The following is a 17,415-nucleotide window of genomic DNA, read 5'->3' on the forward strand; positions in this document are numbered from 1 at the left end:
GGCCACCGTGCTCGATCCTAGATTTAAAACCTACCTTGGATCTCTCTTTCCGGCAGACACAAGTCTGCTGGGGTTGAAAGACCTGCTGGTGAGAAAATTGTCAAGTCAAGCGGAACGTGACCTGTCAACATCTCCTCCTTCACATTCTCCCGCAACTGGGGGTGCGAGGAAAAGGCTCAGAATTCCGAGCCCACCCGCTGGCGGTGATGCAGGGCAGTCTGGAGCGACTGCTGATGCTGACATCTGGTCCGGACTGAAGGACCTGACAACGATTACGGACATGTCGTCTACTGTCACTGCATATGATTCTCTCAACATTGAAAGAATGGTGGAGGATTATATGAGTGACCGCATCCAAGTAGGCACGTCACACAGTCCGTACTTATACTGGCAGGAAAAAGAGGCAATTTGGAGGCCCTTGCACAAACTGGCTTTATTATACCTAAGTTGCCCTCCCACAAGTGTGTACTCCGAAAGAGTGTTTAGTGCCGCCGCTCACCTTGTCAGCAATCGGCGTACGAGGTTACATCCAGAAAATGTGGAGAAGATGATGTTCATTAAAATGAATTATAATCAATTCCTCCGCGGAGACATTGACCAACAGCAATTGCCTCCACAAAGTACACAGGGAGCTGAGATGGTGGATTCCAGTGGGGACGAATTGATAATCTGTGAGGAGGGGGATGTACACGGTGATATATCGGAGGGTGATGATGAGGTGGACATCTTGCCTCTGTAGAGCCAGTTTGTGCAAGGAGAGATTAATTGCTTCTTTTTTGGGGGGGGTCCAAACCAACCCGTCATATCAGTCACAGTCGTGTGGCAGACCCTGTCACTGAAATGATGGGTTGGTTAAAGTGTGCATGTCCTGTTTATACAACATAAGGGTGGGTAGGAGGGCCCAAGGACAATTCCATCTTGCACCTCTTTTTTCTTTTTTTTTTCTTTGCGTCATGTGCTGTTTGGGGAGGGTTTTTTGGAAGGGCCATCCTGCGTGACACTGCAGTGCCACTCCTAGATGGGCCCGGTGTTTGTGTCGGCCACTAGGGTCGCTTATCTTACTCACACAGTCAGCTACCTCATTGCGCCTCTTTTTTTCTTTGCGTCATGTGCTGTTTGGGGAGGGTTTTTTGGAAGGGACATCCTGCGTGACACTGCAGTGCCACTCCTAGATGGGCCCGGTGTTTGTGTCGGCCACTAGGGTCGCTTATCTTACTCACACAGCGACCTCGGTGCAAATTTTAGGACTAAAAATAATATTGTGAGGTGTGAGGTATTCAGAATAGACTGAAAATGAGTGTAAATTATGGTTTTTGAGGTTAATAATACTTTGGGATCAAAATGACCCCCAAATTCTATGATTTAAGCTGTTTTTTAGGGTTTTTTGAAAAAAACACCCGAATCCAAAACACACCCGAATCCGACAAAAAAAATTCGGTGAGGTTTTGCCAAAACGCGGTCGAACCCAAAACACGGCCGCGGAACCGAACCCAAAACCAAAACACAAAACCCGAAAAATTTCCGGCGCTCATCTCTAATAATAATATGACACTGCGCAAGTAAAATACATTCCGTTCTTGGCAGGTCCTGTAAATGAGCATAAGTATATACCGGCCAATGCACCATATGTATAAAGTATGGCTGGTCTGTGTAATAATCTCCATAGCATCCTCTATACCTAATACAGTAACCATGCCTCCACCTGCAGATTTATCAAACCCAGTACTCCATTACGCTGACTGGTACTTTACAGGACAGTCCACCAGGGGGTGCTCCTCAAAGGCCATGGGGCTGATTGCAGCAAGTGTCACATAAACAGTACAAGTGACCTGAGCTTTCCACTTAAATGATGTGTTATATTCAATATACACTAAGCATCCATTTAAAGGGACTGTAACTTCATCAACGTGCCTATTACAGGGAAGTGTATGCGGTGGGCATAGATTATAATATCATCCCTGTGTGCAGACCATGAACAACTTCAGGGGGGCAGTGTCTGACCTAACCTGCAATGGTGTCACCTACCTCCCTCCCCCCCCCCCCCCCCCCCCCCTTCATGCTTTTGTATTGTAAAAGGTCTAGACAGCACAATCCTATTGACAGAGTACTCTGGGAGATGATAAAGGGAAGAGAAGAGAAACAATGGTATCTGCACTGAAAGGTGAGCTCTTTAAGGAACTCCATCTTTTTCCCAGTGAGGTCTGCTGGGCTTGGTTCCCCAGTGTAGACTTCATTAGGAAAGAACTGTAATATCCATTTTCACTGTGAAGAGTGAAGCCACAATTTGCCATTAATATCCATGAAAGGCGGAATAATGTACTAGAGCAATTTGCTTCACTGTCCATTATTCTGTCTTCCACCCCTTCACAGCAGGTGCCTGTGTCAGAGAGAGGTGCTCCTCTATGTTACATCATTATAACTCCATTGTATCTGAGCAGCTTACAGAATGCTGTGCAGAGTATGGAGAGGTGCATCCACAAAAGGCCTGGCCACAGTATTACAGAGATCTCCTCTTCTTTCCCTCAGTCCTATTTAGACACTGTCCTAGCAATTGGAGACTGGCTGCAGCTGTCTGTAATTTGGGAAATACTCTATTAAACACAACAGAGCTGCAGTGAAACATCAGTTTAACCTAGAACATGTATTTTACCTTTATGTTTCATAGATTAACATTTACATTTTGGGGTTTAGTTTGTACACGGTAACTGTGCCGGGTAACAATGCGTCTGTGCCAGCTGTAAGAGGGGCGTTGGCCAGGTAGGTATGTCCTCTTCCGCCCTGGTAAATATTCCTGAATGGATTTCATTGGCTGGTAGTAGGTACATCTTACATTTATTACAGCGCTTTGACACCTTATATCTAAACAACTCTGTTCTGGTTCCTCCCTCTCGATCCATGTGAATTATAACTATTCACCGATCGCCTCTGCTCTTCAGGCACCATCGGCGAGACCGCGTCCTCCCTGCGGGAATAGGAAGGATGTATGTGTCACTTTGTGTCCTGTAACAATGCAGTACCTGGGTACACAACCTTACTGCAACATAACAACAGTAATACACACAATAGGTCTATAGCTGCAAGGTTATACTCAGTCTCAGTCTGTGCTGACCGCAGAGCATTTTGTGATGCCATCTTACTCTTCATGCACAACCTGGGGTGTATAGTTATGTTACGCCTAAACAGTGCCGCAACAGGGCGTGGCGGTGCATCGTGCCGCAACAGAGGTCGCTGATGTGCAATATCGTAATGAAGACGTTTCGGAATATACATTATATGTCCATTACACATAAGGGACCTTTTACTTCATTTTAGCTTCATCCAATCAACTAAAACCAGTTCGTAATTGGCCACAACCCCGTTCCTGATTTTCCTAACGTTATTATCAAAGAGCCTTATTCTTTGATCTGAAAGTAACGTGCAATTACTCTCTCCATCAGCGGCTGGTGCTCGCTGTCAGCCCCCCTCCTGACGCTGTGCGTACGCCTTTGAAGTACAGTGTTATAAATGGAAAATAGGTCAGGACTTTAAAACTCAAATTTTGTTCCTTCAATTTTTGAGATGTGAGCTGCACATTACAGCTAGAAAGTATTTTAATGCCCTGATTGTGCTGATGTGACATCTATTTATAGTACAAGTACCGTGCTAGGGAACATTTCCAAATGTTTCTACCTAAAACACCGTAGCGGCCACCCATTGCCTTTCTACAGCGGCATTTTCCATGGTGTTTAAAGGGAACAGTACGTCCTGCCGTAGAACCCCACAGTGCACCAGGCTGATTGTATCTATACACAGATCATTCCCAAACCTGATATCATTCCCCGGATGGTCGGCCGCTGGGACGCTTTTCCTTTTCTTTCTGTAGAAGAGTAAGTAGAATACGATGGCGGCGACCAGAATCAGCGCCAGAATCACTCCCACCACTGCGCCAGCTATAGTGCCAGCCTCACTGACACCTGGAAAACATGCAACGCACTACATGAAATGACAACGCCGAATCAAAACAGATACTGAGAATTCCATCCAGCATTTAACACAAAAGCAGAGGTGATGTGCGTCCGTTCATACATACAGGGGCTTATACATAGAGGGGCTTATGTACCAGCCTGCAAGATGCAGACGCAAGCGCAATTCTGCAATAAAGCGGCAAAATCGCAAACCAGGTTGTTTTTTCCTTTCAAATGAAGGCCGTTTTACAAATCCAGGCGGAATAGCACCCGTGGCGCCATCTCACAGGCTATTGCATGAGCCCCATGGAAGAAGAGCAGATTCTGAGAATTATTCCCATCACACAGAACTAGCGGAGTAATACTATAGAGATTTATCAGAAGAGTGATACATGGTGGTGATTCAGTAGAAGCAGATGCATTATACGTGCATATATTCTGCCCTGAATTACTCCTCTCTATTTCATGTACGGCCAATTTCCCGAGTCTGTAAGCTCTGACAGGCAGGACCCTCCGGACTCTTGGTTCTCACCGGCACTATCTCTGCATCCAGTAGGCTCCCTTTTTATGAAGCCATATAAATAAAAAATATTAATAATTAATAATAACAAAATACTTTTCCCCAGGAGACAAGATCCTTCAGCCTCCATTTTGGCTGATATTCAAATATTGGGGTAGCTTGTCCTCTTTTTTTTTTTTTTTGGTTTATACCCCCCTCGCTAAACAGCCACCTCTCCCACAGCCCGTCCATGGAGGACTCCGCAGCTTCCTGCGGTGAAACGCGTCCCCAGTGCCAGACACCATGACGTATTTGGCAGCTCAGTTATGCCAAACTGCCCAGGCTGCAGGTGGGTAAGGATCGTTGCTGTGATTGGACGAGAGATTCAGCCCGCCCAATATGTAGGTGCACCAACTGCAAGCCCAACAGGTTCAATTTGTTACCTCACTTTCACTCCCCCACCCCACCCCCAACAGTGGACCATAGCATGGTTAAGACTCCATAGGTCCAGTCACAATACTGTTTTTTGTATCTCTTACCCCTCTCCAAAAGCATGTCCTATCACTGCAGTGCTGGGAATGGGGCGCGCATGGTGGTCCTCACTCCACCTCACAGCTACACTGGGGGTAGGAGCGTCCCAGCCAGCACTGCAGTGTGTAATACCCTGATGATACATACGTATCTCTCCCCCATAGTCTGAGCAGTGCGATGCTTTCAGAAACGTGATGTAAATATTGATGCACAGCGACTCCTCAGACGTCAGCCTGTGCGAATTACTAGTTGTCACTACAAGTTATTCTCAATTGTGGGATCAATTTCTCTGAAGGAAAACATATCACGTTGCGCCACAGTACAGGCAGAACCATGGTTCTTGAGGCGGGGAAAGATGGTGTTTTTGTACAGCTCTGGGGAATAGGTTAGTGCTATAGAAATAACGGATTATGATATTACTTGAAACTGCTATAGTCACTTGGCAGGTGGCTTGTCCCAGTTCATTGGAGGCCGTACAGAGATAGGTCCCCGACATCGCCTGTGACATATTAGTGAGGATGAGCGACCCTGTAACCTGATCTGTAGGAGAAAAGACCAAATGCAGTAAATACATGAATCCAGGTCTGAGCAGTGTCATACATTCTGTTACAGTCTCTTCCCTATGTTATATTCTTCACATCATGTCACTGCCCCTGTCACATGCAGCCCTGTCCTCACTGACACAGCACTCATCTCCTGATATACTCTGTGCTGCTGGGGACCCTGCTCCTCCCACTATATAACTCTCAGTCTGTGGCTTCCTGCTGCCTCCATTCCCCTCCACCCATCATGTCACTGCCCCTGTCACATGCAGCCCTGTCCTCACTGACACGTCACTCATCTCCTGATATACTCTGTGCTGCTGGGGACCCTGCTCCTCCCACTATATAACTCTCAGTCTGTGGCTTCCTGCTGCCTCCATTCCCCTCCTCACATCATGTCACTGCCCCTGTCACATGCAGCCCTGTCCTCACTGACACATCACTCATCTCCTGATATACTCTGTGCTGCTGGGGACCCTGCTCCTCACACTACATAACTCTCAGTCTGTGGCTTCCTGCTGCCTCCATTCCCCTCCTCCCATCATGTCACTGCCCCTGTCACATGCAGCCCTGTCCTCACTGACACGTCACTCATCTCCTGATATACTCTGTGCTGCTGGGGACCCTGCTCCTCCCACTATATAACTCTCAGTCTGTGGCTTCCTGCTTCCTCCATTCCCCTCCTCACATCATGTCACTGCCCCTGTCACATGCAGCCCTATCCTCACTGACACATCACTCATCTCCTGATATACTCTGTGCTGCTGGGGACCCTGCTCCTCCCACTATATAACTCTCAGTCTGTGGCTTCCTGCTGCCTCCATTCCCCTCCTCCCATCATGTCACTGCCCCTGTCACATGCAGCCCTGTCCTCACTGACACGTCACTCATCTCCTGATATACTCTGTGCTGCTGGGGACCCTGCTCCTCCCACTATATAACTCTCAGTCTGTGGCTTCCTGCTGCCTCCATTCCCCTCCTCCCATCACGTCACTGCCCCTGTCACATGCAGCCCTGTCCTCACTGACACATCACTCATCTCCTGATATACTCTGTGCTGCTGGGGACCCTGCTCCTCCCACTATATAACTCTCAGTCTGTGGCTTCCTGCTGCCTCCATTCCCCTCCTCCCATCATGTCACTGCCCCTGTCACATGCAGCCCTGTCCTCACTGACACGTCACTCATCTCCTGATATACTCTGTGCTGCTGGGGACCCTGCTCCTCCCACTATATAACTCTCAGTCTGTGGCTTCCTGCTGCCTCCATTCCCCTCCTCCCATCACGTCACTGCCCCTGTCACATGCAGCCCTGTCCTCACTGACACATCACTCATCTCCTGATATACTCTGTGCTGCTGGGGACCCTGCTCCTCCCACTATATAACTCTCAGTCTGTGGCTTCCTGCTGCCTCCATTCCCCTCCTCACATCATGTCACTGCCCCTGTCACATGCAGCCCTGTCCTCACTGACACATCACTCATCTCCTTATATACTCTGTGCTGCTGGGGACCCTGCTCCTCCCACTATATAACTCTCAGTCTGTGGCTTCCTGCTGCCTCCATTCCCCTCCTCCCATCATGTCACTGCCCCTGTCACATGCAGCCCTGTCCTCACTGACACGTCACTCATCTCCTGATATACTCTGTGCTGCTGGGGACCCTGCTCCTCCCACTATATAACTCTCAGTCTGTGGCTTCCTGCTGCCTCCATTCCCCTCCACCCATCATGTCACTGCCCCTGTCACATGCAGCCCTGTCCTCACTGACACGTCACTCATCTCCTGATATACTCTGTGCTGCTGGGGACCCTGCTCCTCCCACTATATAACTCTCAGACTGTGGCTTCCTGCTGCCTCCATTCCCCTCCTCACATCATGTCACTGCCCCTGTCACATGCAGCCCTGTCCTCACTGACACATCACTCATCTCCTGATATACTCTGTGCTGCTGGGGACCCTGCTCCTCACACTACATAACTCTCAGTCTGTGGCTTCCTGCTGCCTCCATTCCCCTCCTCCCATCATGTCACTGCCCCTGTCACATGCAGCCCTGTCCTCACTGACACGTCACTCATCTCCTGATATACTCTGTGCTGCTGGGGACCCTGCTCCTCCCACTATATAACTCTCAGTCTGTGGCTTCCTGCTTCCTCCATTCCCTTCCTCACATCATGTCACTGCCCCTGTCACATGCAGCCCTGTCCTCACTGACATATCACTCATCTCCTTATATACTCTGTGCTGCTGGGGACCCTGCTCCTCCCACTATATAACTCTCAGTCTGTGGCTTCCTGCTGCCTCCATTCCCCTCCTCCCATCATGTCACTGCCCCTGTCACATGCAGCCCTGTCCTCACTGACACGTCACTCATCTCCTGATATACTCTGTGCTGCTGGGGACCCTGCTCCTCAAACTATATAACTCTCAGTCTGTGGCTTCCTGCTGCCTCCATTCCCCTCCTCCCATCATGTCACTGCCCCTGTCACATGCAGCCCTGTCCTCACTGACACGTCACTCATCTCCTGATATACTCTGTGCTGCTGGGGACCCTGCTCCTCCCACTATATAACTCTCAGTCTGTGGCTTCCTGCTGCCTCCATTCCCCTCCTCCCATCACGTCACTGCCCCTGTCACATGCAGCCCTGTCCTCACTGACACATCACTCATCTCCTTATATACTCTGTGCTGCTGGGGACCCTGCTCCTCCCACTATATAACTCTCAGTCTGTGGCTTCCTGCTGCCTCCATTCCCCTCCTCCCATCATGTCACTGCCCCTGTCACATGCAGCCCTGTCCTCACTGACACGTCACTCATCTCCTGATATACTCTGTGCTGCTGGGGACCCTGCTCCTCCCACTATATAACTCTCAGTCTGTGGCTTCCTGCTGCCTCCATTCCCCTCCTCCCATCACGTCACTGCCCCTGTCACATGCAGCCCTGTCCTCACTGACACATCACTCATCTCCTGATATACTCTGTGCTGCTGGGGACCCTGCTCCTCCCACTATATAACTCTCAGTCTGTGGCTTCCTGCTGCCTCCATTCCCCTCCTCCCATCATGTCACTGCCCCTGTCACATGCAGCCCTGTCCTCACTGACACGTCACTCATCTCCTGATATACTCTGTGCTGCTGGGGACCCTGCTCTTCCCACTATATAACTCTCAGTCTGTGGCTTCCTGCTGCCTCCATTCCCCTCCTCCCACCACGTCACTGCCCCTGTCACATGCAGCCCTGTCCTCACTGACACATCACTCATCTCCTGATATACTCTGTGCTGCTGGGGACCCTGCTCCTCCCACTATATAACTCTCAGTCTGTGGCTTCCTGCTGCCTCCATTCCCCTCCTCACATCATGTCACTGCCCCTGTCACATGCAGCCCTGTCCTCACTGACACATCACTCATCTCCTGATATACTCTGTGCTGCTGGGGACCCTGCTCCTCCCACTATATAACTCTCAGTCTGTGGCTTCCTGCTGCCTCCATTCCCCTCCTCCCATCACGTCACTGCCCCTGTCACATGCAGCCCTGTCCTCACTGACACGTCACTCATCTCCTGATATACTCTGTGCTGCTGGGGACCCTGCTCCTCCCACTATATAACTCTCAGTCTGTGGCTTCCTGCTGCCTCCATTCCCCTCCTCACATCATGTCACTGCCCCTGTCACATGCAGCCCTGTCCTCACTGACACATCACTCATCTCCTGATATACTCTGTGCTGCTGGGGACCCTGCTCCTCCCACTATATAACTCTCAGTCTGTGGCTTCCTGCTGCCTCCATTCCCCTCCTCACATCATGTCACTGCCCCTGTCACATGCAGCCCTGTCCTCACTGACACATCACTCATCTCCTGATATACTCTGTGCTGCTGGGGACCCTGCTCCTCCCACTATATAACTCTCAGTCTGTGGCTTCCTGCTGTCTCCATTCCCCTCCTCACATCATGTCACTGCCCCTGTCACATGCAGCCCTGTCCTCACTGACACATCACTCATCTCCTGATATACTCTGTGCTGCTGGGGACCCTGCCCCTCCCACTATATATCTCTCAGTCTGTGGCTTCCTGCTGCCTCCATTCCCCTCCTCACATCATGTCACTGCCCCTGTCACATGCAGCCCTGTCCTCACTATTACATCACTCATCTCCTGATATACTCTGTGCTCCTGGGGTCCCTGCTCCTCCCACTATATAACTCTCAGTCTGTGGCTTCCTGCTGCCTCTATTCCCCTCCTCACATCATGTCACTGCCCCTGTCACATGCAGCCCTGTCCTCACTGACACATCACTCATCTCCTGATATACTCTGTGCTGCTGGGGACCCTGCTCCTCCCACTATATAACTCTCAGTCTGTGGCTTCCTGCTGCCTCCATTCCCCTCCTCACATCATGTCACTGCCCCTGTCACATGCTGCCCTGTCCTCACTGACTCATCACTCATCTCCTGATATACTCTGTGCTGCTGGGGACCCTGCTCCTCCCACTATATAACTCTCAGTCTGTGGCTTCCTGCTGCCTCCATTCCCCTCCTCACATGATGTCACTGCCCCTGTCACATGCAGCCCTGTCCCCACTGACACATCACTCATCTCCTGATATACTCTGTGCTGCTGGGGACCCTGCTCCTCCCACTATATAACTCTCAGTCTGTGGCTTCCTGCTGCCTCCATTCCCCTCCTCACATCATGTCACTGCCCCTGTCACATGCAGCCCTGTCCTCACTGACACATCACTCATCTCCTGATATACTCTGTGCTGCTGGGGACCCTGCTCCTCCCACTATATAACTCTCAGTCTGTGGCTTCCTGCTGCCTCCATTCCCCTCCTCACATCATGTCACTGCCCCTGTCACATGCTGCCCTGTCCTCACTGACTCATCACTCATCTCCTGATATACTCTGTGCTGCTGGGGACCCTGCTCCTCCCACTATGTAACTCTCAGTCTGTGGCTTCCTGCTGCCTCCATTCCCCTCCTCACATGATGTCACTGCCCCTGTCACATGCAGCCCTGTCCCCACTGACACATCACTCATCTCCTGATATACTCTGTGCTGCTGGGGACCCTGCTCCTCCCACTATATAACTCTCAGTCTGTGACTTCCTGCTGCCCCCATTCTCCTCCTCACATCATGTCACTGCCCCTGTCACATGCAGCCCTGTCCTCACATCACTCATCTCCTGATATACTCTGTGCTGCTGATATCGGAGGGATCACATGGCTTACACATGGAATAACATGCCTGGGGGCCGGGAGTGAGATCTGGGCCAGAGAACTCCCTGTGTATGTGGCTTGGAATGAGATGTATTATGTGTATACATTGTAGGAGTGACAGAACAATCACCTATAATAACACAACTCACTTTCCATCATTCCCGGGAGCAGAGGCGTCTTGGAGCCCACCAGGGACCAGCTGTATATGGGAGTGGGGTTGCCGGTGGAGGAGCAGGTCAGGGACCCCTCTTGTCCCATGAGGGTGTTACCCTTCGACTGGCAAGTTGGTGACGTCGGAGGAACTGGGGAAAAAAATGGTTGTGGCATAAACACTTCTTTATGATACATTTACATTATAACGTAGTTACACACGACAAGAAGAAACAGGACGCCGATGGGCGACTCATTCTGCCACCTTCTGTGGCTGGGGAAGGGATGGAACGCTGTGCGGAACATATACGTGATAGGAGGATTTCTGCGCGGAACACTCCAGGCCAAATCCCGCTGGTGAGACATAAAATGGCGCAGCCGGGTACAGAACGCGCCGGGCACCCTCCCCTATATCCACCATTTCTGTCCTGTCCATTAGAAAACTATTTTTTTTAAAGAGTATCACGTTGTGCCTATAATTATGCAAGGTTCCCTCTAAGATTCTTCCTTCATTAAGAAAAACTTTTCCCAAAACCCCGTTTCCATCCCTTGAAGCCTCTTACCCAGGACAGACAGCTGTATGATCCCAGATCCGATGCCGCTGAAATCCGGCGGATTGTTGACCGCACAGACGTAAGTGCCATTGTCAGACCAAGCAAGGTTATTTATCTGTATTGACGCAACCCCTGAGGTTGGGGGGTTCTGGACGACACTCAGCCGATACGCCTGCGTTCCAGGTTTGTACGAATTTCCACTTGTGTAGTAATAAATCTGGGCAAAGGAATAACAGGTCAGCAACGAGATGGCGAGGCCGCATGTAAAAATAGTGCAAACATTGCGCCAGTCACATACAGTAACCGTCAGGGTGACGTCATCAGTACATCAGATACACTCCCATCAGGGTTACGTCATCAGTACGTCAGACACACTCCCGTCAGGGTCACGTCATCAGTACGTCAGATACACTCCCGTCAGGGTAATGTCATCAGTACGTCAGATACACTCCCGTCAGGGTGACGTCATCAGTACATCAGATACACTCCCGTCAGGGTGACGTCATCAGTACGTCAGATACACTCCCGTCAGGGTGACGTCATCAGTACGTCAGATACACTCCCGTCAGGGTGACGTCATCAGTACGTCAGATACACTCCCGTCAGGGTTACGTCAGATACACTCCCGTCAGGGTCACGTCATCAGTACGTCAGATACACTCCCGTCAGGGTAATGTCATCAGTACGTCAGATACACTCCCGTCAGGGTAATGTCATCAGTACGTCAGATACACTCCCGTCAGGGTAACGTCATCAGTACGTCAGATACACTCCCGTCAGGGTTACGTCATCAGTACGTCAGATACACTCCCGCCAGGGTTACGTCAGATACACTCCCGTCAGGGTCACGTCATCAGTACGTCAGATACACTCCCGTCAGGGTCACGTCATCAGTACGTCAGATACACTCCCGTCAGGGTTACGTCATCAGTACGTCAGATAAACTCATCAGTACGTCAGATACACTCCCGCCAGGGTGACGTCATCAGTACGTCAGATACACTCCCGTCAGGGTTACGTCATCAGTACGTCAGACACACTCCCGTCAGGGTTACGTCATCAGTACGTCAGACACACTCCCGTCAGGGTCACGTCATCAGTACGTCAGATACACTCCCGTCAGGGTCACGTCATCAGTACGTCAGATACACTCCCGTCAGGGTAACGTCATCAGTACGTTAGATACACTCCCGTCAGGGTGACGTCATCAGTACGTCAGATACACTCCCGTCAGGGTGACGTCATCAGTACGTCAGATACACTCCCGTCAGGGTGACGTCATCAGTACGTCAGATACACTCCTGTCAGGGTTACGTCAGATACACTCCCGTCAGGGTCACGTCATCAGTACGTCAGATACACTCCCGTCAGGGTAATGTCATCAGTACGTCAGATACACTCCCGTCAGGGTAATGTCATCAGTACGTCAGATACACTCCCGTCAGGGTAACGTCATCAGTACGTCAGATAAACTCATCAGTACATCAGATACACTCCCGTCAGGGTGACGTCATCAGTACGTCAGATACATTCCCGTCAGGGTGACGTCATCAGTACATCAGATACACTCCCATCAGGGTGACGTCATCAGTACGTCAGATACACTCATCAGTATGTCAGATACACTCCCGTCAGGGTGACGTCATCAGTACGTCAGATACACTCCCATCAGGGTGACGTCATCAGTACGTCAGATACACTCCCGTCAGGGTGACGTCATCAATACGTCAGATACACACCCGTCAGGGTCACGTCATCAGATACACTCCCGTCAGGGTGACGTCATCAGTACGTCAGATACACTCCTATCAGGGTGACGTCATCAGTACGTCAGATACACACCCGTCAGGGTCACGTCATCAGATACACTCCCGTCAGGGTGACGTCATCAGTATGTCAGATACACTCCCGTCTGTCACAACTGAGGGCCTGAGCTGACGGAAGGCAGCCTCAGTTGTAGGGGCTGAGATGTACCGGAACCTGGGAGGTTGTATCAGACCCCTGGACATGTAAGTAACATGAAGAGAAACCGCCCGAAGGCGTGACCACGACAACTTGAGTAAAAGTCAATGATATTTATTTATGACAAACTCCATGCATCACAGTAGCAGTAAAAGGTAACATAAAAATCAGCAGAGAAATAATAATACAGTTCCTGGGTACTACAGGGTGGCAGGGGCCACAGAGCTCTGGTGGTATGAGACAGTTCTTATTATCTGCAAGTTGGAAAGTCCTTACCAGGCTCAACTGTAGCAATGAGGAAAGCCCAGGGTCGTACCAGCTGGTGTTCCAGGGAAAGCTGGACTGCTGTAGATAAAATGCTGCTGTGGGTACTGGTTAGAACCAGACAGGTGTTGGCACGGAGTGGATACTGGCTGGAACCAGTTAAATAATAAATAAAGCTTGAGAGCGATGCAATGTAGATGAAATGTAGAATTTGAGAGCGGAGAAATAATAATACCGGTGGAGAGTGGTAAACTGCAGAAAGGACACCGGCCCTTTAAGAGAAGCTGTACACTGCTGGAAGCTGAGCTGGAAGCAGGTGATGTTGTAGCTGGAAACAGGTGAGTCCAGTATGGATCGGAGAGTCAGGCTACATCGCAGATGGAATGCTGGTGCGGGTCTCTATAGCAGAAGTCTGGAGACAGGAGCTGGAACCTGGAAGACATTCACAGAAGAGAGACAAACTGGGACTAGGTTTGACAACCAAAGCACTGACGCCTTCCTTGCTCAGGCACAACCTATTTATACCTGCAGCAAGGAAGGCGTTGGCTAGGCAATTATGCAAATTAATAATACTGACAACGGATTGGTAGGAATGATCAGCTGACAGAATCCAATATGGCTGCGCCCATGCAGACACTTGGAGGGAAGTTTGGATTGTAATCCATGTGGTCTGGAAAACAGTAATGGCGGCGCCGGCCACCGGAGACAGGAGACGCCAGGCTGACAGATGCACATCCGACCACGCGGACACAGCGGAGGCCGCGGCTGACGTAATCGCCACTCTGAATGCAGAAGCTCAGGGACGGCGGCGGAGGCCGCGGGAGACGCCATGCCAGATGTATAAGGCGTTACTGTGACTGCGTCCAGAGAGACAGGAGAGGATGCGGGAATGTGCACATCAGGATAACAGATGGGATCTGGTCCTGGAGCGCTGAGCCAGCCTTAGGAGGCATCTGATAGGTAAGAAATGGCGTCCAGATACCCGGATCGTGACAGCACCCCCCCCTTTAGGAGTGGCCCCAGGACACTTCTTTGGCTTTTGAGGAAACTTGGAATGGAATCTCCGGACCAAGGCAGGAGCATGGACATCAGAAGCATTGGTCCATGAACGTTCCTCAGGGCCATAACCCTTCCAGTCAATAAGATACTGAAGTTGACCGTAACGGTGACGTGAGTCCAGGATCTTGGCTACTTCATACTCAACGCCTCGTTGAGTTTGGACTTTCGGAGTTGGAGGAAGTGAGGAATGAAACCGATTCAAGATTAACGGTTTCAACAGGGAAACATGGAATGTCCTGGGTATCTTTAAGAAGGGAGGCAACTGGAGTCTGTAAGCAACAGGATTGATGACTTGATCAATTTTAAAAGGACCGATGTAGCGAGGTGCAAACTTCATACTGGGAACTCTTAACCTCAAATTCTTCGTGGATAACCATACCCGATCACCCACCTTGAGAGCAGGAACTGCTCGACGCTTCTTATCCGCAAACTTCTTGTACCTGAACGATGCCTTGAGCAGAGCTGATCGTACGCTCTTCCAGATATTGGCAAACTGATGCAAGGTGATATCCACTGCGGGAACAGAAGTTGCTGGAAGCGGTTGGAACTCAGGGACTTTAGGGTGGAATCCAAAGTTGGTGAAGAATGGTGTTGAAGAAGATGAAGAATGATACTGGTTGTTATGACAGAACTCGGCCCAGGGAAGTAATTGAACCCAGTCATCTTGAGAGGAGGACACATAGATGCGGAGGAAGGACTCCAAGTCCTGATTCACCCTCTCAGTTTGACCATTGGTCTGAGGATGGTAAGCCGTGGAAAACTTTAGCTTGACTTGGAGGACTTGACATAAACTTCGCCAGAATTTGGCTGTGAATTAAACTCCTCGATCTGAGATAATTTCTTCTGGAAGACCGTGGAGTCGAAAGGTCTCTTGTATGAATACTTGAGCCAACTTGGAAGCTGACGGAAGACCGGTGAGAGGAATGAAGTGTGCCATCTTGGTGAACCGGTCAACTACCACCCAGATGGTATTAAACTTGTTGCACATGGGCAAATCTGTAATAAAATCCATCGACAAATGGGTCCATGGTCGACGGGGAACAGATAGTGGAACCAGTTGCCCCGCAGGCGACTGGCGGGATACTTTATGTTGAGCACACTTTGGGCAAGATGCAATAAACTCCAAAACTTCCTTTTTCAGAGTTGGCCACCAATAGGACCTAGAGATAAACTCCAGGGTTTTTTGGATACCTGTATGTCCGGCAAAGCGGGAAGCATGGGCCCAATGCATGAGCTTCTTCCTTAGTGTCGGCTTCACAAAACTTTTCCCTGATGGGGGCGTAGAGTCCATCCCTACCGTGGAGAATGCCAACGGATTTATAATAGGATGCTTGTCTGAAGACTCTGACTCATTTTCTTGCTCCCATGAGCGGGAAAGGGCATCGGCCTTGCGATTCTGAGAGCCCGGACAGAACTGGAGTTTAAAGTCGAACCTGGAAAAGAAAAGTGCCCATCTGGCCTGACGAGGGTTGAGACATTGTGCGCCTTTCAGATATAGAAGGTTCTTGTGGTCTGTAAGGATGGTGATTGAATGAGAAGCTCCCTCCAACAGATATCTCCACTCCTCTAGAGCGAGCTTGATGGCTAGCAACTCCTGGTCGCCAATGGCATAGTTGCGCTCCGCTGGAGAGAACTTCCGTGAGAAGAAACTGCAAGGATGTAAATGGCCATCTTTAGCCCTCTGAGATAACACCGCTCCTACTCCAACGGAGGAGGCATCCACCTCTAAGATGAAAGGAGAGTCGATGTCAGGCTGTTTCAGGACAGGCGCAGAGATGAACCTCTGTTTTAAAAGATGAAAAGCTTGCATGGCTTCTTCAGACCACTTGGACGGGTTAGCACCCTTCTTGGTGAAAGCAGTAATAGGCGCCACAATGGTGGAAAAGTCTCGTATAAACTTTCGGTAATAATTGGCGAACCCTAAGAACCTCTGGACCCCTTTGAGGGTTAAGGGTACCGGCCAATTCTGGATTGCTTGTAGTTTCTCAGGATCCATCTCTAGTCCGGAACCGGACACAATGTACCCTAGAAACGGAATGGACTTGACTTCAAAGACGCATTTCTCTAATTTGCAATAGAGATGATTGACACGGAGACGGGACAGAACCTCCTTTACCCAAAAACGATGTTCCTCTAAATTGTTGGCAAAAATGAGGATATCATCTAGATAAACCACGACATGACGGTATAGAATGTCTCTGAAGATCTCATTGACGAAATGCTGGAAGACAGCTGGAGCATTGCTCAATCCGAAGGGCATGACGAGGTACTCATAATGTCCATCACGGGTGTTAAATGCGGTCTTCCACTCGTCACCCTCACGGATCCGGATGAGATTGTATGCACCTCTCAAGTCCAGCTTTGTAAAGATGGTAGCACCGCTAACTCTGTCAAAGAGCTCAGTAATCAGGGGTAAAGGATAGCGGTTCTTGATGGTAATGTCGTTCAAACCTCTGTAGTCGATGCACGGCCGCAGACCACCATCCTTCTTTTTTACAAAAAAGAAGCCTGCGCTGGCTGGAGAAGAAGAAGGTCGAATGAACCCCTTTGCTAGGTTCTCTTTAATGTATTCCTCCATAGAATGCGTCTCGGGCAGAGACAACGGATAAGTTCGGCCTCGAGGTGGAACCTTCCCTGGAACGAGATCAATCGGGCAGTCCCATTCTCTATGAGGACGAAGGATATCAGCAGAAGCT

At 50.1% G+C, this 17,415-nt stretch overlaps 1 protein-coding gene across 1 annotated transcript in view; it reads right to left on the bottom strand.

The window, feature by feature from the left end:
* Nucleotides 1-2,656: 2,656 nt before the first annotated feature.
* VSIG2 (V-set and immunoglobulin domain containing 2) overlaps nucleotides 2,657-17,415 on the bottom strand; it is a 37,301-nt gene continuing 22,542 nt past the window's right edge. The window contains exons 3-7 of the mRNA XM_063943739.1: nucleotides 11,444-11,651; nucleotides 10,880-11,032; nucleotides 5,395-5,514; nucleotides 3,806-3,953; nucleotides 2,657-2,962 (exon numbers count right to left, since the gene is read on the bottom strand). Coding sequence (XP_063799809.1) covers nucleotides 2,860-2,962; nucleotides 3,806-3,953; nucleotides 5,395-5,514; nucleotides 10,880-11,032; nucleotides 11,444-11,651 — 732 coding nt within the window. The 3' untranslated portion in view covers nucleotides 2,657-2,859. The remainder of the gene's footprint in view (nucleotides 2,963-3,805; nucleotides 3,954-5,394; nucleotides 5,515-10,879; nucleotides 11,033-11,443; nucleotides 11,652-17,415) is intronic.

Source organism: Pseudophryne corroboree, chromosome 10 (genome assembly GCF_028390025.1).
Source record: "Pseudophryne corroboree isolate aPseCor3 chromosome 10, aPseCor3.hap2, whole genome shotgun sequence".
NCBI classification, from domain to species: Eukaryota; Metazoa; Chordata; class Amphibia; order Anura; family Myobatrachidae; genus Pseudophryne; species Pseudophryne corroboree.